At 40.4% G+C, this 21,882-nt stretch overlaps 1 protein-coding gene across 50 annotated transcripts in view; it reads left to right on the top strand.

The window, feature by feature from the left end:
• ATXN2 (ataxin 2) overlaps window positions 1-21,882 on the top strand; it is a 146,303-nt gene that overhangs the window by 112,087 nt on the left and 12,334 nt on the right. For 16 of the 50 annotated variants that reach the window (XM_054528271.2, XM_024256518.3, XM_054528268.2 and 13 more), the window contains 3 exons: window positions 13,597-13,781; window positions 14,099-14,231; window positions 19,566-19,619. In XM_054528271.2, the coding sequence (XP_054384246.1) occupies window positions 13,597-13,781; window positions 14,099-14,231; window positions 19,566-19,619 (372 nt within the window). Of the gene's footprint in view, window positions 1-5,256; window positions 5,290-13,596; window positions 13,782-14,098; window positions 14,232-19,565; window positions 19,620-21,882 lie in introns of all 50 variants that reach the window. The other 34 variants (XM_054528274.2, XM_063711912.1, XM_024256512.3 and 31 more) reach the window with 3 other exon arrangements.

The raw sequence follows: 21,882 nt of genomic DNA, 5'->3' as shown, positions 1-21,882 counted from the left end.
AACCCATGAGTTCGAGAGCAGCATGGGCAATATAGTGAGACCCTATCTCAAAAAAAAAAAAAAAAAGTAATTCCAAAGCTTTTTAATCTGAAATCTCATTTAAATCTGAACTTAAATTTGAAGAAGAGGGTTTGCTAGATTAATTTACTAGATTGCTAATCTTGCTTTACATATACCTACAGTTATTTCCTCAAAGGCAGAATTTCTTTTGAAGCAGAGGGGCAACTAACTTCAACCAATGTTAAGATCCTATTAGAAGGATGTTTCGGCTAGGCTTGGTGGCTCACGTGTAATTCCAGCACTTTGAGAGGCTGAGGTGGGCAGATCGCATGACCGGGAGTTTTAAGACCAGCCTGGGCAACATGGCAAAAACCCATCTCTACAAAAAAAAAAAGAAATCTTAGCCAGCCATCATGGTGTGCTCCTGTAGTCCTAGCTACTTGGGAGACTGAGGTGGGAGGATCAATTGAACCCAGAAGATCCAGGCTGCAGGGAACTGTGACTGCACCACTGGGCTCCAGCCTGGGTGAAAGAGCGAAACCCTGCCTCAAAAAGAAAAATAAGATGGATGTTTCTGCATTAAAATTAGGGAGTTGTTGTATAATATAGTTGCATAAACTAGTATTCTGTGCTTGTGTGGTTAAAGAGCCTTTGTAGAAAAAAATCCCACATTTTTCTTAAAAGGAAATCTTTTGCCAGGCATGGTGGCTCACACCTGTAAGCCCAACACTCTAGGAAGCTGAGGTGGGCAGATCACTTGAGGTCAGGAGTACGAACCATCCTGGCCAACATGGTGAAAACCCATCTCTACTAAAAATACAAAAATCAGCTGGGCGTGATGGTGCGTGCCTGGGTGACAGAGTGAGACTCCGTCCAAAAAAAAAAGAGTTCTTTTAATGTTGGAAAATGCTAAAGGGTTTCATTTTTGCCAACCAGTTAATTTAGAGTGATTAACTGCTATCAGTTGAGAAACTGTAGAAAGTAGAATAATTTATACGGAAAAGACATTTTTCAGTGCCCAAAAATTGCCTTTCTGACATAAAGGTTTCATTTTTCCTGAATTCCTCAATGTGTTTTTTTGGGTGGGGTGTGTGTGTGTGTGTGTGTGTGTGTGTGTGTGTGTTTGATACAGGGTCTCACTTTGGGTGGTGTGTGTGTGTGTGTGTGTGTGTGTTTGATACAGGGTCTCGCTTTGTTGCTGAGGCTGGAACGCAGTGGTGCTATCATGGCTCAATGCAGCCTTGACTTCCTGGGCTCAAGCGATCCTCCCTTCTCAGTCCCCTGGATAGCAGGGACTACAGGTGCACACCGCCACACCTAGCTAATTTTTGTATTTTTTGTAGAGATGGGTTTTGCCATGTTGCCTAGGCTGGTCTCAAACTGCTGGGCTCAAGCGATCTGCCTGGCTCTGCTTCCCAAAGTGCCTGCGCCCAGCCAATTTTCTCAATGTTTGACGTAATCGTGATTTCATAGATGTTAACTAAAACTCTTAATTTTCGTTTTCTCAGTATGCTATGTTTTTTTTTTTAGCCTTGGAACATATGAACCTGTTGAAAGAACTCTGCCTGAAATAATGTAATCAAATTATAGAGTTTAATCTTATTTTGAGGGCCTTTAAAAATTCTGAGAAGAAAGTGGGTTTTTTTCTTTTTACTGCCATTTTAATGTAGTGTTAAGGTGTTCATGTATCACCAGCAGGTGTAGCTGTTTTCAATGATTACTTAAAACAATGCAATGGGAACTTTTTGTTGTCATTAAAATATAAAAGATTACTGTAGTAAGAGCAAGCATGACAGTTTGGCTATCTGATGGGAGAGTCACATTCTAACTTCAGGAGGTACTGTCTTTTTAATAGAAATGATATACCCAGAGGCTGGGCATAGTGGCTCACGCCTATAATCCCAGCACTTTGGGAGGCTGAGGTGGGCAGATCACAAGGTCAGGAGATCAAGACCATCTTGGCTAATACAGTGAAACCCTGTCTCTACTAAAAATACAAAAAATTAGCTGGGCATGGTGGCAGGTGCCTGTAGTCCCTGCTACTCGGGAGGCTGAGGCAGGAGAATGGCATGAACCCAGGAGGCAGAGCTGGCAGTGAGCCGAGATGGCGCCACTGCACTCCAGCCTGGGTGACAGAGCAAGACTCCGTCTCAAAAAAAAAAAAAAAAAAAAAGTAGAGAAAGGGCTTTGCCATGTTGGCCGGGCTGGTCTTGAACTCCTGGCCTCAAGTGATCCACCTCCCTCAGCCTCCCAAAGTGCTGGGATTACAGGTGTGAGCCACTGCTCCTGGCCTGAATATACCACTTTTACCTATCATCAGTTGATGAACATTTGGATTATTTCCTTTTTCTGGCAATGAGTAATGCTTTTGTGGACTTTCATGTACAAATTTTCATATGAGGCTGGGAGCAGTGGCTCATGCCTATAATCCCAGCAATCTGGGAGGCTGAGGTGGACAGATGACTTGAGGTCAGGAGTTTGAGACCAGCCTGGCCAACATGGTGAAATCCCATCTCTACTAAAAATACAAAAATTACACTGGCATGGTAGCGTGCACCTATAATCAGGAGGCTGATTCAGGAGGCTGAGGCAGGAGCATCAGAATTGCTTGAACCTGGGAGGCGGAGGCTGCAGTGAGCTGAGATCACACCACTGCACCCCAGCCTGAGTGAAAGAGTGAGACTCTGTCTCAAAAAATAAAAAAAATTTTTTTCATGTGGCCTTAGATTTTCATTTCTCCTGAAGTAGAATTGCTGTGATGGAACTGCCAAACTTTTCCAAAGCAGCTGCATCATTTTGTATTTCTACCAGTAATGTACAAGTGTTCCAGTTTCTCCACATCCTCATAAATAACCGATATTGTCTTTGGTTTGGGTTATGTCCATTCTAGTGGTTATGAAGCGTCATTGTGGTTTTTTGTTTTTTTTGTATTGTTTTGAGATGGAGTCTCACTCTCGCCCAGGCTGGAGCACAGTGGCACGATCTCAGCTCACTGCAGCCTTCGCTTCCTGGGTTCAAGCAATTCTCCTGCCTCACCCTCCCAGGTAGCTGGGACTACAGGCATACACCACCACGCCAGGCTAATTTTTGTATTTTTTGTAGAGATGGAGCTTCTCCGTGCTTCCCAGGCTGGTCTCAAATTCCTGAGCTCAAGCGATCCCCCTGCCTCAGCCTCCAGAGTAGCTTGGGTTATAGGCGTGCACCACCGCGCTCGGCCCATTTTTGTATTTTTAGTAGAGATGGAATTTAACCGTGTTGGCCAGGCTGGTCTTGAACTCCTGACCTCAAATGATCCGCCTGCCTCACCTTCCCAAAGTGCTGAGATTTTAGACGCGAGCCACTGTGCCCCGACTATAGGTTATCTTTTCACTTGCTTGATGGTGTTCTTTGTAACACAGTTTTTAATTTTGATGAAGTTCAATTTATGTCTGTTTTTTCTTTTGTTGCTTGTGCTTCTGATGTCATATCAAACAAAGCATTGCCTAACTCAAGGCCACAGAGATTTACTCCTATGAAACTCCTATAAAACTCCTATGATTTTTATAGTTTAGCTCTTAACATTTAGGTCTACAATCTCTTTTGAGTTAATTTTTGTGTATGATATGAGAGTAGTGGTCCAGGTTTTTCCTTTTGCTTGTAGATATCCATTGTCCCCACCTCATTTGTTGAAAAGACTATTCTTTCCTCTTAAATTGTTTGTTTATTTATTTTTGAGATGGAGTGTTGCTCTGTCGCCCAGGCTGGAGTGCAGTGGCGCTATCTTAGCTCACTGCAACCTCCGCCTCTCAGATTCAAGCGATTCCCCTGCCTCAGCCTCCTGAGTAGCTGGAATTACAGGGGTGCGCCACCACACCCGGCTAATTTTTGTATTTTTAGTAGAGACGGGGTTTTACCATGTTGGTCAGGCTGGTCTCGAACTCCTGACCTCGTGATCTGCCTGTCTCCTGGCACCCTGGGAGGCTGAGAGGCTGAGGTGGGAGGATCACTTGAGCTCAGGAGTTTGAGACCAGCCTGTACCATTATGCCTGGCTAATTTTAGAATTTATCTTAAAGTATAAAATGTGAATCCAATTTATCTTGTTCTAAATGACTATCCAAAATGTTTTAACCAGTTTTATTAGTCTGTAATTTACATACAAGAAAATGCTCGTCTTTTTTATGTTTACATTTTAATGAGTTTTGACAAATATATTTGCTCATGTAACTACTTGCTTCATCAGTGAAGATGGAAAACATTGTGCCTGTTCCTCTTCTCTGTCCAACTGTACTTTATTACCAGTAGCTCCAGTTAACCAGTAATCTGCCTTCTTTTACTATAGATTAGGTTTATCCTCTCTAGATTTCTTTCTTTTTTTTTTTTTTTTGATTTAGGTTTTTTTGTTTTTTTACTTAAAAAAATTTTTTTTTGGAGACATCTCATTATATTGCCCAGGCTGGTCTCAAACTCTTGAGCTCATCTCAGCCTCCCAGAGTGCTAGGATTACAGATGTGAGCCACCTCAGCCGGCTCCTAGATTTTTTTTTTTTTTTTTTTTTAATAAATGGAATCAAACAGCATATAACAGGTGTTCAATCTTTTGGCTTCCCTGGGTCATATTGGAAGAATTGTGTTGGGCCACACATAAAATACACTAACACTAATGATAGCTGATGAACAAAACAAAAAAAAATAGCAAAATTTACAGTGTTTTAAGAAAGTTTATGAATTTGTGTTGGGCCACATTCAAAGCCCAGGACGCAAGTTGGACAAGCTTGGTATATAATTTCATATGTGTGTCCTAAACAGTGTAGTAATTTGAGTTTCATGTTAGTATCAGCTTATTCCTTTTTGTTTGTTTGTTTGTTTTTGAGATGGAGTCTTGTTCTGTCTCCCAGAATTGGTCTGCAATTCCACTGCCTCAGCCTCCCAAGTAGCTGGGATTACAGGCATGTGCCACCACGCCTGGCTAATATTTGTCTTTTTTTTTTTTTTAAGCAGAGACGGGGTTTCACCATGTTGGCCAGGCTGGTCTCGAACTCCTGACCCCAAATGATCCACCTGCCTTGGCCTCCCAAAGTGCTGGGATTACAGGCGTGAGTCACCGTGCCCAGCCAGCTTATTCTTATTGCTGGGTAGCATTTCATTTTATGATTATACCACAGTTAATTTACCCATTACTAGTTGATGGGCATTTGAGTTATTGCCAGCTTTTGGCTATTATGTATGAAGCTGCTGTGAGCATTTGTGTACAAGTGTTTGTGTTTTTATTTCTTTTAGTTAAATACCTAGAATTGGAATTGCTGAGGTATGGTAAGTGCATATTTCATTTTTTAAAAAAATTTATTTTATTTTTTATTTATTTATTTATTTTTTGAGATGAAGTCTCACTGTGTTGCCCAGGCTGGAATTCAGTGGCGTGATTTCAGCTCATGGCAACCTCCCCGTCCTGGGTTCAAGCAATTCTCCCACCTCAGCCTCCCAAGTAGCTGGGATTACAGGCGTGCACCACCATGCCTGGCTAATTTTTTTGTATTTTTAGTAGAGACGGGGTTTCACCACGTTGGCCAGGCTGGTCTCGAACTCCTGACCACAAGTGATCCACCTGCCCCAGCCTCCCAAAGTGTTGGGATTACAGATGTGAGCCACCACACACTGCCTGGTAAATACATATTTCAATTAATAAGGAACTAGCAATCTTCCAAAGTGATTGTATCATTTTACATTCCAACTGATCAGGTACATATGCAGGTTCCAAGTGTTCTGCATCCTTGCCAACACTTGGTATTGTGTTATCTTTTTAATTTCAACAGGTCTAATGGGTGTCTTATGGTATCTCATTGTGATCTTAAATGTACATTTCTCTGATGATGACTGATCCAGGAGCACCTCGTCATGTGTATGTTTATTTTCAGCTGTCAACCTTTTTTTTAGTAAATTGTTCAAATATTTTTTTCATTTTATTTATTTATTTATTTATTTATTTATTTATTTATTTATTTGATGGAATCTCATTCTTTTGCCCAGGCTGGAGTGCAGTGGTGCCATCTTGGCTCACTGCAACCTCTGCCTCCCAGGTTCAAGCAATTCTCCTGCCTCAGCCTCCCAAGTAGCTGGGATTACAGGCATGCGCCACCATGTCTGGCTAATTTTGTATTTTTAGTGTAGGTGGGGTTTCACCATGTTGGTCATGCTGGTCTCTAACTCCTGACCTCAGGTGATCTACCCGCCTCGGCCTCCCAAAGTGCCGAGATTACAGGTGTGAGCCACTGTGCCTGTCCTAATATTTCTTTTTGTCTCAATGTTTCTGGCTGGGTGCAGTGACTCACGCCTGTAATTCCAGCACTTTGGGAGGCCAACCTGGATGGATCATTTGAGCCAAGAGTTTAAGACCAGCCTGAGGAACATGACAAAACCCTGTCTTTGCAAAAAAAAAAAGAAAAATTAGCCAGGCACGGAAGCGCATTCCTATGGTCCCAGCTACTTGGGGGGCTGAGGTGGGACAGTCACTTGAGCGAGGTTGCGGGGGTTTGGAGGACAATGGAGGGGTGATCAAGGTTGCAGTGAGCTGAGATTGCACCACTGCACTCCAGCCTGGGCAATAAAGCCAGACCCCGTCTCACAAAAAAAAAGTCATGTTTCTTTTCTTACTGTGAAAAGTAAAGTTACTACTTTTAGTAAATTATTTTAAGTTATTTATATATTCTGGTTACAAGTCCTTTCTCAGATATAGGTATTGTGAATATTTTCTCCCAGTCTGCGGTTTTTTTGAAGAGCCAGTATTGTTAATTTTAATGAAGCCTTATTTATCAAGCTTTTCTCTTAAGGTTTATGCATTTTTGTATCATAATAAGAAATCTTTTACGTACCCTAGGTTATGAATGTTTTTATGGTTAGGTGTATGGTTGATTTCAGGTTAGGTTTTGTGTAGGGTGTGATGTAAAGGTGGAGCTTCATTTTCTCCGCCATAAATATTTACTCGGTTTCTCTGGCACCAGCCCCTGTTTTCCATTGGTGGCTTTATTTTTTTTCTCTTTTTGAAACAAGCGTCTCAATCTTGTTACTCAGGCTGGAGTGCAGTAGTGTGACCTTGGCTGACTGCAACCTCCACTTCCTGGGGTCAAGCGATTCTGCCTCAGCCTCTTGAGTAGCTGGGATTACAGGTGCCCGCCACTACACCCAGCTAATTTGTATTTTTTTCTTTTTTTTAGTAGAGACAGGGTCTCACCATGTTGGCCAGGCTAGTCTCGAACTCCTGACCTCAGGTGATCTGCTCATCTCAGCCTCCCAAAGTTCTGGGATTACAGGCATGAGCCACTGCGCCCAGCCATAGTAGCTTTATTGAATTCAGTTGACCGTATTGTATATGTGTCTATTTGTGAACTGTTTTGTTGTATTGATCTTTGTATATATCCTTAGGCCAATTCTCTCTTTATTGCTGTTACTTTGTAATCAACCTTTAAGTTTATATGAGTCTCCCAGTTTTATTCTTGTCAAAATTACTCTTATTCTGCATTCTTTGAATTTCCAAATAAATTTTAGAACCAGCTTGGGATTGTGCACTGAATCTTTATATCAGTTCTGGGAGAAATATCTTAACAATATGGAATCTTCATTGATGTCATCGTATACTGCTCCATTTATTTAAGTCTTAAGTTTCACCAGTGTTTTCTAGTTTTCTTTGTATCAGTTTGTGCCTACTTTCTTAAATTTATCCCTTAATATTTCATCTGTTTTGTGCTGTTGTGAGTTATGTTTTAAAAACTTTCAACGTTTGTTTATTCGTAAATAGAGATGCACTTGATTTTTGAATATTGACCTTGTATCTTGATGTGTTGGTAAACCCACTGTTTCTGGCAGCCCTTTAAGACTTAAACATACAGTCATGATCTAATCACCATGTTGGTGTTTTTGGTTTTTTTGTTTTTTTTTTCCTTATTGTACTGGTGCATTACTGAAAAAAGCATGAGATTTTGCCATGCTCCCATTCTTAGGGGTGAGACATTGTCTTTCACTATTAAGCACACAGTTAGGTGTTACTTCAGTTCCTAATTTGCAGAGATGGGTTTGTTTTCTTTTTAATCATGAATGGTTATTGGATTATGTTCAAATACTTATCATCTACTAAGTATATCATATTGACCAGGTACAGTGGCTCATACCTATAACTTCAGAGCTTTGGGAGGCCAAGGCAGGAGAATTGCTTGAGGCCAGGAGTTCAAGACCAACCTGGGTGATGTAGGAAAACCCCATATCTACAAAACAATTTAAAAATTTGCTGGGTGTGGTGGCACACACCTGTAGTCCTAACTACTTGAGAGGCTGAGGAAGGAGGATTGCTTGGGCCCAGTAGTTGAAAGCTGCAGTGAGCTGTGATTGTACCACTGTACTCCAGCCTGGGTGACAGAAGGAGACCCTGTATTTAAAGTGTGTGTGTGTGCACACGCATAGATAGATAATAATGTAATTCCATTATGGTCATACAAACTGATATGAAATGCCATTTTATCATAAAACAAGCGTCTATTTGTGGTTGAATTTGTTTCTGGATTTTTCACTCTGCTTCACTAATCTAATAGGACTACCTTCTCATCCATTCACTGCCAACATTGATTTTTTTTTCAGATTACCTTGAATTTTCTGTTTATTTTTCCATATGAACTCTATAATTAACTTACTACTAAAAAAAATCAGTTGCCTTTTTAAAACCAACTGATCTTTAAAATATATCTTGGCTGGGCCCGGTGGCAGGCACCTGTAATTCTAGCTACTTGGGAGACTGAGGCAGAAGAATTGCTTGAACCCAGGAGGCAGAAGTTGTAGTTGAGTTGAGATTGCGCACTTGTACTCCAGCCTGGGTGACAGAGCAAGATTCCCTTTAAAAAAAAAAAGAAACAGAAAAGATAAATCTTTTTACAATAATTTGTTCCAGTTAGGGTCCAAATCAGGCTTGCAAGTTGGATTTGTTTATATGTTGAAGTCATTTTTTTTTAATTGTTTCATATTGTGGTAACTTTTTTTTTTTTTTTTTTGAGATGGAGTCTTGGCTCTGTCACCTAGGCTGGAGTACAGTGGCACAATCTCAACTCACTGCAACCTCCCCCTCTGGGGTTCAAGCAATTCTCCTGCCTCAGCCTCCCAAGTAGCCTAGCCTTTTTGTTTTTTTTTTTTTTGAGACGGAGTCTCGCTCTGTCGCCCAGGCTGGAGTGCAGTGACGCGATCTTGGCTCACTGCAAGCTCCGCCTCTCGGGTTCATGCCATTCTCCTGCCTCAGCCTCCCAAGTAGCTGGGACTACATTTGCCCGCCACCATACCTGACTTAATTTTTTTGTATTTTTAGTAGAGACAGGGTTTCACTGTGCTAGCCAGGATGGTGTCGATCTCCTGACCTCGTGATCCGCCCACCTCGGCCTCTCAAAGTGCTGGGATTACAGGTGTGAGCCACTGCGCCTGGCCTTGTATTTTTAATAGAGATGGGGTTTCACCGTGTTGGCCAACCTGGTCTTGAACTCCTGACCTCAAATGATCTACCCACCTTGGCCTCCCAAAGTGCTGGGATTACAGGTGTGAGCCATCGCTCCCAGCCTTGTGGTAACTTTTTATTATGAATGTATTGAGACATTAATAACCTAGGCCAGTCATGTTTCATCCCTACCCATTGTCTCTTAAAAGCTTTGAGTCCACTGGATTATTTTGAGGCAAATTGTAGACATTGCATCAGTTTATCCACCAACAATTTAGTGTGTATCTTTAAGTTGGTTTTGGTTTTGTTTTTTGTTTTTGAGATGGGGTCTCGCTTTGTTGCCCAGGCTTGGAGTGCAGTAGTGCAATCATAGCTCACTGCTGCTTCGAATTCCTGGTCTCAAGGGATCCACCCTCCTCAGCCTCTCAAGTAACTGTGACTACAGGCACATGCCACCTTGCCAGCTTTTCTTGTCTTGTCTTTCTTCCTCTTTGTTTTTTTGTTTTTTGAGACAGAGTCTCACCATCTTGCTGTCTTGCCCAGGCTAGTCCTAAACTCCAGGGCTTAAGTTATCTTTCTACCTCAGCCTCCTAAAGTGCTGGGATTACAGGCCAGCACTTTAGGAGGTGCTGGATGAGCCATCGCACCCAGCCAAGTCATAGGTTTTTTTGTTTGTTTGTTTTTTGAGATAGAGTCTAACTCTGTCACCCAAGCTGGAGTGCAGTGGCATGATTTCAGCTCAGTGCAGTCTGTACCAATTGGGCTTAGGTGATCCTCCCACCTCAACCTCCCAAGTAGCTGGGACTAAAGGTGCACACCACCATACCTGGCTAATTTTTGTATTTTTTGTAGAGACAGGGTTTCGAATTCCTGAGCTCAAGCAGTCTGCCCGCCTTGGCTCTCAAGGTGCCAGGATTACAGGCATGAGCCACTGCACTCAGCCCTCATAGTTTTAAATAGAGTTTTTCCCTTAGTTTTTGTCTTCTTCATATCCAGCTTGTCTTGTATTTTTTTCCCACGATCTGAATTTTGCTGACTGTATCCCTGTGTTGATATTTAAAGTAGACTTCTATCCCCTGTGATCTTTGTAAACTGATAGTAGATAATGAAGGCTTGATAAGATTGGGTTTTGTTTTTTTTTTTCCCCAGTGTTTCACAGATGTATGTACTTTCAGTGAGGAGTCATGTAATGTAATCAGTCTTTTTTCCTGATAGGAGTAGTCAGTGAGTTCCTAGATGTTTTATCTATCCAGGAGATAATATGTCCCTTTAGCGCCTTAATTTTTTTGGTGTGTTTTTTAGCAGCCATTGATGATAATTGTCTAGCCCAAGATCAATTATTTCCTTAGGGGTTGCAAAATGGTGACATTCTTTTCCTTTCATCCCTTCTTCAATTATTACCTGGAATATTTTTATAAAGAAAAACTTTCCCATATCCAGCTGTTTGGTTACCCGGAGGTATAGCTTTCTTAGGAAAAGTAATTTAAAATGTTAATCGTTTCCCTTTTTAAGGCAGTCTTCAAAATAATGAGTTGGTTTTCTATTATCCTCCAAAGGTAACCAATGAGGTGGTTTTTTTGTTATTGATTCTTATTATCAGTATAAACTTCTGGATTTTTTATTTTTATTTTTTTAATTTTTTGGAGACAAGGTCTGGCTCTATTACCTAGGCTGGAGTGCAGTGGGATGATCTGGGCATACTGCAGCCTCAACTTCCCGAGCTAAGGCAATCCCCCCACCTCAGCCTCCCAAGTAGCTGGGACTTATAGGCAAGCACCACCGTGCCTGGCTTAATTTTTGTATATTTTGTAGAGACAGGGTTTCACCATGTTGCCCCAGGCTGGTGTCGAACTCCTGAGCTCAAGCAGTCTGCCTGTGTCAGCCTCAGAAAGTGGTGGGACTACAGGCATGAGCCACCATGGCAGGCCAGAATCACAATAAACTTATAAATTAACTTGAGAAGAAATGATTGATGTCTTCATGATGTTGAGTCTTCCTATTCAAGAACAAAGTATACCTTCAGTAGCATGTTAAAGTTTATCCTTGGCTGGATGCAGTGGCTGATGCCTGTAATCCCAACTCTCTGGGAGGCGGAGGTGGGCAGATCACTTGAGTTCAGGAGTTCGAGACCAGCCTGGCCAACATGGTGAAACCCCATCTCTACTAAAAATACAAAAAGAAAGTATTAGCTGGGTGTGGTGCGCACCTGTAGTCCCAGCTACTCTGGAGGCTGAGGTAGGAGAATCGCTTGAACCTGGGAGGCAGAGAGTGCAGTGAGTCAAGATTGCACCACTGCACTCCAGCTTGGGCGACCGAGCGAGACTGTCTCAAAGAAAATAAATAAAAATAAAGTTTATCTTTAAGGTTTTGTACATTTTTTTCAGTGTATGCCTTAGGTAGGTTCTTTTTTAATGTTAGTGTAACCCAGGGACTTCTCTTCCATTGCATCTTCTAAGTAATTACTTATGAAGTACCATATATGAAGGCTATTGCTGTCTATATGTTAGTTTTTACCCTGCTCCTTTACTAAATTCCAATCCTTTGAGGTATTGGATAAAAATATTTTTAACATTTTTCAAATAACAGGCAGAGTCAAGGGCTTGGTTTCTTTTCTTCCCCTCCTGTCCCCTACCCTCCCCTTTTTTGAGACAGAGTCTCACTTCTTCGCCCAGGCTGGAGTGCAGTGGTGCAATTATGGCTTACTGCGGCATCTACCTCCCTGGCTAAAACGTTCCTCCCACCTCAGCCTCCTGAGTAGCTGGGACCATAGATGCACAGCACCGCGGCTGGCTAATATTTTTTGTATTTTTTGTGGAGACTGTCTCCCCATGTTGCCCAGGGTGGTCCCAAATTCATGAGCTCAAGCAGTCCGCTCGCCCTGGCCTCCTAAAGTGCAGGGATTATAAGTGTGAGCCACTGCGCCTGGCCTGGGGATCATGTTTTAACATGAGAATTGGTGGAGACAAACACATGATATCTAAATAATAGCACCATAGTATACTTCACTAGCTTTTTAATTATTTTTTAAATATACAGGAAGGTAATAAGTAACAAAGTAATAATAGTGAATAGTTTAAGCTCAGCATAATCGGACAAACTTTCATTTGATAAAAGCGATAATTAGTTTTCAGTGGCTTTTTTGTCTACCAAAAGGAGGTGCTTTTTAAATACGTGCATCCAAGATAAAATATAAAAAAATGTTCAGGTTTGCTTTTCTACATAGATAAAATAATATGTAACTAGCTCTCCCAGATTTCAGCAACAGTCAGTGAATGTTTAGCCACAAATTTGCAGTTAATTGTATAATCAGTTCTTACGATTTTATGAACAAGTTCTATATTCTTTGTGCCTTATACCTAGTTGTAAGCAGTCATTCCACAATTATTTTCCTGAAGTGGCTTGGTTAATGCAACACCAGAAACAGGTCACAGACAATAGTGCTGTAAGAAATGTGGGAGGAAAGAGGCACATGGGAAGTAGCTAGCTCGTGCTGGAGGAACTGGAAAAAAACCTCACATGGGAGATGACAGTTGAGCTGAATTCTTAACTAGAGTTGTAACAGGGAGAGGCCCTTACATGCAGACCACCTGTATGGATTAAGATAAGACATAAAGTAATCTTTTAAAAGAACTATTATTTAGAAACCTGGTATATGGTGCTGTGTTATACTGGGTTTGAGAAAGAATAGGAAGTGTTACAAGGATTCAGTGGTTGGAAATTAAGGAAGATAGAAGGTTAGTGTTGGATCTGTTTTGGCTCTTTGGTCATGCTTTTGTTTTTCTCAAAATGAATGCAGTGCCTGTCCCAGAAAATACCATATGAGAAGCGATTTCATAATGCTGTGAGAGTCTGTTACAGGGACTTGATCAAGTCTGAGGGCCATCAGAGAAAGTCCCTCTGAGGAAGTTGCTTTCAAGCTGACACCTGATGGATGAGGCAGAATTATCCCAGCTGGGATTTGGGAACTGGTGTTTGAGGCTGAGGACTAGCATGCATGACAGGAAAACAACCCAGAGTGACAGAAATGGGAGTGGTATGAGATGGCATCAGAGACGCAGATGCAAGGTCAAATCATTCAGAGCCTCCTAGACCATGTGAACACATGTATTATGCTGTGGAGATACTGTTTAATAGGCAGTCTGCTTTTTTTTATGCAGTACCAAATATGCCCCAACAGCGGCAAGACCAGCATCATCAGAGTGCCATGATGCACCCAGCGTCAGCAGCGGGCCCACCGATTGCAGCCACCCCACCAGCTTACTCCACGCAATATGTTGCCTACAGTCCTCAGCAGTTCCCAAATCAGCCCCTTGTTCAGCATGTGCCACATTATCAGTCTCAGGTAAGGCTGGTAGGGCCTAACTCTTAATTTTTGTACCATATAAAAAAACTTTTAATATGGTAAAGGGATTTTCCTTTATAATTTTTGCTTTTGTGTGATGGTAGGGTAGATAGCTAAGGACTTGGGGACCCTTTTTAATATATATTCGAAGGTTACTGATCTTTGTAAGAGGTTCAGAGGAAACAGCCAAGAAAGATTTGAGAGTTTACAGCTGTTTCTGGAAATCTGGAAACCATGGAGTTAAAAATCTTAACTAAAGTCTGCTTGGCTCTATTTGCAGTGTTAATGTTATTTCTTTATTTTTTGTTTGAACACAGCATCCTCATGTCTATAGTCCTGTAATACAGGGTAATGCTAGAATGATGGCACCACCAACACATGCCCAGCCTGGTTTAGTATCTTCTTCAGCAACTCAGTACGGGGCTCATGAGCAGACGCATGCGATGTATGGTAGGAAGCACTTTGTTTGTCTCTTCCAGTGTGTGTGACTCTTCTTAATTTAAGTTTCCGAAAACATACTCTATCTAAGAATAACCTGACCTTTTATGACATTGAGAGTCAAGAATCTGAAGGAAAAGATGAACCCATTTCTTTGCCTGACTTGCTTTATAACTTTTGGCAAATAGTTTCTACTTCTGTACCTGGTCTTCAGATCTCTCTCCTGCTTTAACTAAAATGTAATGATGTATATAATGGCAAAGCATCTTTGTGGAGAAAGGTACCTTTCTCCTCTTCCTCATCAGTATTATACTTTGGTATATCCTGCCTATGACATGCAAGAGAATTTTATAATAATAAAAGCATAAAGGCGTTCTCCAGCATGAAAACATTTTGCTTCACTACTTGATCTGAGGGTCACTGGCATTACATATTTTTTTTTGCTGTTTGTTATAATGATAATGCTATGTTTCTACATCATGCTGTATTTTAAGTGGTTGAATATTATGTAATATTAGATATATTTTAGACATGAGTCACACTTTAAATATAACCAATGTGAACAGAATGCTGAAATGAAAATGAGAAGTATTTTATGTAAAACTAAGCAGTATTTATATGTGAGAATAATAAGCAAAAAACCCATCTTCGTTTTGTGACTAAACAGAGAAATTTGTGTAGATCAACTTAGCAGCTGTCTAAAGTACCAAAATAATAGATTTTTCACTGTTGATAATTTAAAATAAAATGTCCATTTGTATATCTTATGATACAGAATTTATGGATTGCTTCAAATGTTTTTCAGAATATGCTTTTAAATAGTACTGATTTCATTAAGATGTTTTGTTCTGAATATTTCTGAGAACTCCTGTGGTGTCTTTTAGTTTTCCTATTTGCATTTTTGGTTGTTTGGAGTAGGGGATAATTTTGGTTTATTGATACAGTTGAAAAGTGTACTGCTATGAGAATGAGATTATGGTTACATGTAACTACATGGACATTTCATTTTTAAAACTTCTTCGAACTTTTTGAAATACTAAGAATACAAAATTTTTAAGTTTAGATGTCCTGAACGAGTATGTTTAGGCAAAATTGAGTTATTTAAGAATTTACAGGCTGGGCGCAGTGGCTCACGCCTGTAATCCCCGTACTTTGGGAGGCCAAGGCTGGCGGATCATGAGGTCAGGAGATTGAGACCAGCCTGGCCAACATGGTGAAACCCCATCTCTACTAAAAATCCAAAAAATTGGCTGGGTGTGGTGGCATGCACCTGTAGTCCCGGCTACTTGGGAGGCTGAGGCAGCAGAATTGCTTGCACTCGGGAGGCACAGGTTGCAGTGAGCCGAGATCACGCCACTACACTCTAGCCTGAGCTACAGAGTGAGACTCCGTCTCAAAAAAAAAAAGGAATTTACAGATTTCTGACAAACCCTCTTCTTGAGACATTACTACTTTTCATCCCACCTCTATCCTTTTTGAAGAATAAAAGTTTTAACATTCCGTAGGTTAATGAGAATAGGACTTGGGCAGCAGCAATCATCCTTCCTGTCACCTGTAACCCACAGCTTATGCTTTCTTCCTGGAGGTTCTTGTCTGCCACAAAGGCTAACTGCTGATGGGAATTTGTATATGATCAAAGGTGTTTAGTTTTATAAAACACTTAAGTCCAGTCTTAATTTTCCACATTATCACTTTCAATTTTGTATTGTGGATTATGCATTTTAAATAAAAAATTGTGTGATTGCTACATTTTGGAAAACATTTTTTTCAAGAGGCCCATCCGTAATTTAATTGTAAAAGATACTGACAAACTGACTTGGTTTATTATTTTGGTTATGACCCCGTCATTTGACTTGTCTTTAGTTGTCTTAACGGGGACTGAATATGCATGCAAAGGCACGATTGATTTATCACGCTGGCTTTTATGCAACTTGTATATATTTTAACAATTTTCCAGTTTGCTAAAGGCTTAGGTTAAAAGTTCATTATGATTGTTTATACATTTCTGGTGAATACATCATGATTTAATAAGTGGAAAGAACATCTCTTTCCTTCCATTTTCTGGCATACTCCCCTTGGAATCAGATCTGAAACTTTAAAGCTAAAATTTCCATTGCATTTGGAGAGTAGTTATTTGTGTACCCATGCTTTTGAGACATTGTAGCAATAATACTGTAATGTTGAGCAGAATCTTTCTTCTCATTGTGTTCATTCACTGCCAACATCTGGCTTCATCTTTTGGATGAATGTTCATTGGTTTTGAAACAGCCTATAGGGTAAATACTGTGTTTGAGGTACAGATGATTTTCATAACTACTTCCTAGAACATGTCCATTTGAAGAGCAGTGGGGCCTTAGACCCCAAAGGCCATTTATGTATGGGCAAATAGGCAATGTTGCAAACAAAACAAAGCACTAGATCTAATGTCCAGTGAAATCTGGAATGAACTAGTCATTAGAGCCAGTTCTTTCATGCCAGGAGAAAGTTACTCAGCCAAATCTGAACTCCTCTCCTGCAGTTTACACAGGTGGTATTTAATTGCTGTCTGTATGGAGGCGGGCTAGGAGCAAGGCTGTGGACTTGTTGTGATTGTCACTAGTTAATCAAGATTCCCTTTGTGGTGCTTAAGACCCTAAAAAGGATACTAGGAGCTGGGCATGGTGGCTCACACCTGTAATCCAAGAACTTGGGGAGGCTGAAGTGGAGGATCGCTTAGCCCAGGTGTTCAAGATCAGTCTAGGCAAGATGGCGAGATCCCATCTCTACCAAAAAATAAAATAAAATAAAGCCCAGTCATGGTGGCACGTGCCTGTAGTCTCACCTACACAGGAAGCTGAGATGGGAGGATCACTTGAGTCCAGGACTTTGAGGCTACAGTGAGCTATCATCGCATCACTGTAATCCAGCCTGGGTGACAGAGCAAGACCCTGTCTCTATTTAAAAAAAAGAAAACATTAGAAAGAATTGTTTAGTTCTATGCCATCATAAGCCATAATTTAATCTGCTTAAGTGTGTTCTTCATTAAATCTTCAGTGATTTATTTCAATTATTAGACTTTCAAAGCCTTATATCAAATATAAACAAAATTTGAAGTACATTCTTATAAACTACAACAAACTTACATAGAAGTGTTAATTTTATACTCATCTTCCCTGAACAATTTATATTTTATAAATATATTAAATATATTGTCATAAATTTTCTCAAAGGAACCAAATACTTTGAGTATGAATTGTGCTTTTCTTTTTAAGCTACATCCTATCTAGGTTTTTAAAACATTTAATGCAAACAGAAGAACATGCACCCAGATGTTGGTGACAATTTTATGTCACCTTTTCTCATTCATTAATTGTTAATGGCCATAGCCAAAGGCATTGAAAACATAGGACCACTAATGACTGCAAAATGAAATCCTGAATATTGTTTTTAAATTTTTAGTATGTTTAATACAAATATGCTAACATTACTGAACAGTTAAATTGATAAAATAGGGGAATTATTTTATTACATTCTAAAAAAGTATTGACCTTGTCCTCTTTCTAGCTATCTTAGAAAGGGCTTTTGTCAAAAACCTTATCTCTTTGATGTCTCTTTTTTTGAGATGGAGTCTCTCCCTGTCGCCCAGGCTGGAGTGCAGTGGCGTGATCTCGGCTTACTGCACGCTCTGCCTCCTGGGTTCACGCCATTCTCCTGCCTCAGCCTCCTGAGTAGCTGGGACTACAGGCGCCCGCCACCACGCCCGGCTAATTTTTTGTATTTTGTTTAGTAGAGATGGGGGTTCACTGTGTTAGTCAGGATGGTCTCGATCTCCTGACCTCGTGATCCACCCGCCTCGGCCTCCCAAAGTGCTGGGATTACAGGCGTGAGCCACTGTGCCCAGCCTCTTTTTTTTTTTTTTTTTTTTGAGATGGAGTCTCCCTCTGCCGCCCAGGCTGGAGTGCAGTGGCATGATCTCAGCTCCCTGCAAACTCCGCCTCCTGGGTTCAAGCAGTTCTCCTGCCTCAGCCTCCTGAGTAGCTGGGACTACAGGTGCCCGCCACCACACCTGGCTAATTTTTGTATTTTTAGTAGAGACAGGGTTTCACCATGTTGGTCAGGCTGGTCTTGAACTCCCGACCTCAGGTGATCCACCTGCCTCAGCCTCCCAAAGTGCTGGGATTACAGGCGTGAGCCACTGCCCCCGGCCTCTTTGATATCTCTTAATGTAACTTCCATCATTGCCTCTACCCCATCCCTTCTAAGAAGTTACTTTAATTTTTTTTCCTCTCACATCTACTCTTCTTTTTTTTTTTTTTTTTTTTGAGGTAGTCTCACTCTGTCACCCATTCTGAAGTGCAGCGGTGCGATCTCAGCTCACTGCAACATCTGCCTCCCAGGTTCAAGTGATTTTTCTGCCTCAGCCTCCCGAGTAGGTGGGACTACAGGTGTGCGCCACCACGACCGGCCAATTTTTGTATTTTTAGTAGAGACAGGGTTTCACCGTCTTGGCCAGGCTGGTCTCGAACTTCTGACCTTGTGATTTGTCTGCCTAGGCCTCCCAAAGTGCTGGGATTACAGATGTGAGCCACTGCACCCAGCCTCACATCTACTCTTCTAATCCATCTAATTTTGTTTTATGGCGATGCTTTTACCTTTCAGAAACAGTAATAATACAACTTTTCCGACTAACTAGAGCCATTAGGAAGAATTAGATCCAGAATCCTTTTTTGGTTTGTTTTTGGTAGTTTAATGCAGATAAGTAAGAAAATACAGTAAGTAAAAAAAAAAAAAGAAAAGCATCCATAATCCCTCCACCTGACAACTGCCTTTTAACATTTTGATGTGTATCCTTCCAGGTGTATTTAAATACACTGAAATACCCTACGTCTTTATATAGACATGTTTTAATAAATAATATTCATGTTTATATTCTTGCTATGATCCTAAATTTTTGGATCCATTACTAGATAATCTTTCAGGATAATGATATTTCCATTAGTAATGTTTTGCAAAATTGTGTGTCTATTGAATTAAACTTGTAAAATATTGTTTTATTTTGGTACATGATTTATATCAAGGTTGTTCAGTAGAATGCCATGTTGGTCTTTTTATTAGATAATGATTTTATTCCTTTCACTTTTAAGCAAGTCAGCATGACAACTTGACACCTAAGTACAGAAGAACAGTGTCTTCCGGTTTAGTCCTTTCTTTGAAAATTCTGTAGCAGTGTTTAAAGTGCTTGTCATCTCTTATAAAAATGAATATGCATGAATACAAAAAGAAATTACTAATATGTCAACCTTTCCAGAAAATTCGGAAAATGCACACCTCAAAAGGCTAATTTACCTTTCTATTTCCCAAATTCAGCATGTCCCAAATTACCATACAACAAGGAGACAAGCCCTTCTTTCTACTTTGCCAGTGAGTTGGGTTTTTTATACTAATTTTTAATTGTACAGTAAAACTTTTTAAAGAATACATGTTAAGGGAGTAGACTTGTTGAACAATATTTTCCTTGTGCCAGTCAAATTATTGAAAGTATTTATATACATAAATAATTCAGTTTTTAAAATGGAAATACCCAGTTTAAGAAGGCTGGAGTTAATGAAAAATGGAGTTGTTTCAGAAATCAATTTTTGCATACCAAGAAAATGTGACTGGGAAATGCCTAATATTTTCCTTGTTCAGAGAAACTTTTCCTAAACAGCTTTATACACACACACACACACACACACACACACGCACGCACACGCATACACGTACCAAGCCACAAGCTTGGTATAAACTTAAAATGTTTATTTATATTCTGATAAGAAGAAATTTATGCCTACCAGGAATTTTAATCGAATAGGAATGATGAAATACTAAGGGAAGAACTTTTCAGTCCTGTGCATGGCTAAAGGTTTAAAATATTCAGGAAGGGCCGGGCACAGTGGCTCACACCTGTAATCCCAGCGCTTTGGGAGGATGAGGCGGGTGGATCATCTGAGGTCAGCAGTTCAAGACCAGCCTAGCCAACATGGTAAAACTCCATCTCTACTAAAAAATACAAAATCAGCCATGCATGGTGGCATGCGCCTGTAATCTCAGCTACTAGGGAGGCTGAGGCAGGAGAATTGCTTGAACTTGGGAGGCAGAGGTTGCAGTGAGCCGAGGTCATGCCACTCCACTCCAGTGTGGGTGGCAGAGCGAGACTCTGTCTCAAAAAATAAAATATTCAGGAAGCAGACCCCTCAGGATATCTTGAGCTTAAGCAAGAGATCATGACCTCTCAGGTCATTATCTTGGACAGCACAGGTCCCCTCTCCCCACCTGGCAAAAAGTACAGAAATGGTTGCTCCTTCATGGAGAAAGTCTGGGCGGAGCTTTCTTTGGGAAATGAACTTGTAAGGTACATTTTTCCTATTTGTAGGGCAATTTGTAAAAATAAGGGCCGGACGCGGTGGCTCACGCCTGTAATCCCAGCACTTTGGGAGGCCGAGGTGGGTGGATCGCTTGAGGCCAGGAGTTTGATAACAGCCTGGCCAACATGGTGAAACCCTGTCTCTATCAAAAGCATGGTGGCACGCACCTGTAGTCCCAGGTACTTGGGAGGCTGAGGCACAAGATTTCCATGAACCCTGGAGGTGGAGGTTGCAGTGAGCCGAGATTGCACCACTGCACTCAGGCCTGGGCAACAGAGAGAGACTCTGTCTCAAAATAAAAAATAAAAATAAGGCTAGTCTTGGACTTTGGTATTTAAATAGGAAGGAGTACTAATATTTGTAGAAATCCTTTAGAAATTTGTGCCATTAATATTGTCAACCTTGTATGAAATGTTGTGTTCTAGAGGATATTAAGGATTCAAATTTTATGTTAGGCACAACATTTTGAGTTATTTTGGGGTGACTCAATGTCTGACTCTACTAAATGCCATATTAGCATTTAAAATGCATTTGACCTTAAATCTTTGTTAATTATGCCATGACTTGGTATCCAAAAATAAGCTGATACATACATACATATATATGTGTGTGTGTGTATATATATGTATGTATATGTGTATATATATATTATTTATTTGGTGCTAGGAAATGTTAAATTTAATCCTTTAATAGATGCTCTTTAAAAAGGAGTCTTGCTGTATGTATATACTATTAAAGGGGAAACTATGTCTGTGATTGTAGTGTGTAAAAGATAGTCAGTAGGTGATTTTATTATGTACTCAATTTGAGGTCTCAAATGTAGTTATCCTCACCATCTTACTGTCTCTGTTAGTAGTTTGGTGTCGTTTTCCTGGTAAGTAGCTAAAAGGTCCTTAATCATTACACCTAAGCCTTAATTGCCTTAGCACAACTTCCCCTAAAAGGGAGTATCTGTACTTTTAAAAGAAACTAACAGTTGGGCTGCTAATTTAATCTGCTGCTTCATTTTCCCCTGTTCTAAGCCATTTTATGATGGTTTGATCAAGTTGCCTTTTATTCCCCTTTTAGAGTTTTCAACTTTCCTTCACTTCCCTTTTTCTGAATTTAACATCAGATTTACAAGTTGGAAGATTTTGTTTTGTTTTATAAGTTTTGCAATGCTGGTGATCTCTTATGACTTGTGCATCCAAAGTCAAAATGACAAAACCTAGTTACAAATTAAACACACAGCTTTCTGTACTTAATTTGCTTCAGTGAGATCACAGCTGAGGAAACTAGTT

This window comes from Pongo abelii, chromosome 10 (assembly GCF_028885655.2).
Source record: "Pongo abelii isolate AG06213 chromosome 10, NHGRI_mPonAbe1-v2.0_pri, whole genome shotgun sequence".
Lineage (NCBI taxonomy): Eukaryota > Metazoa > Chordata > Mammalia > Primates > Hominidae > Pongo > Pongo abelii.
This window is presented reverse-complemented; position numbering and strand designations above follow the sequence as displayed.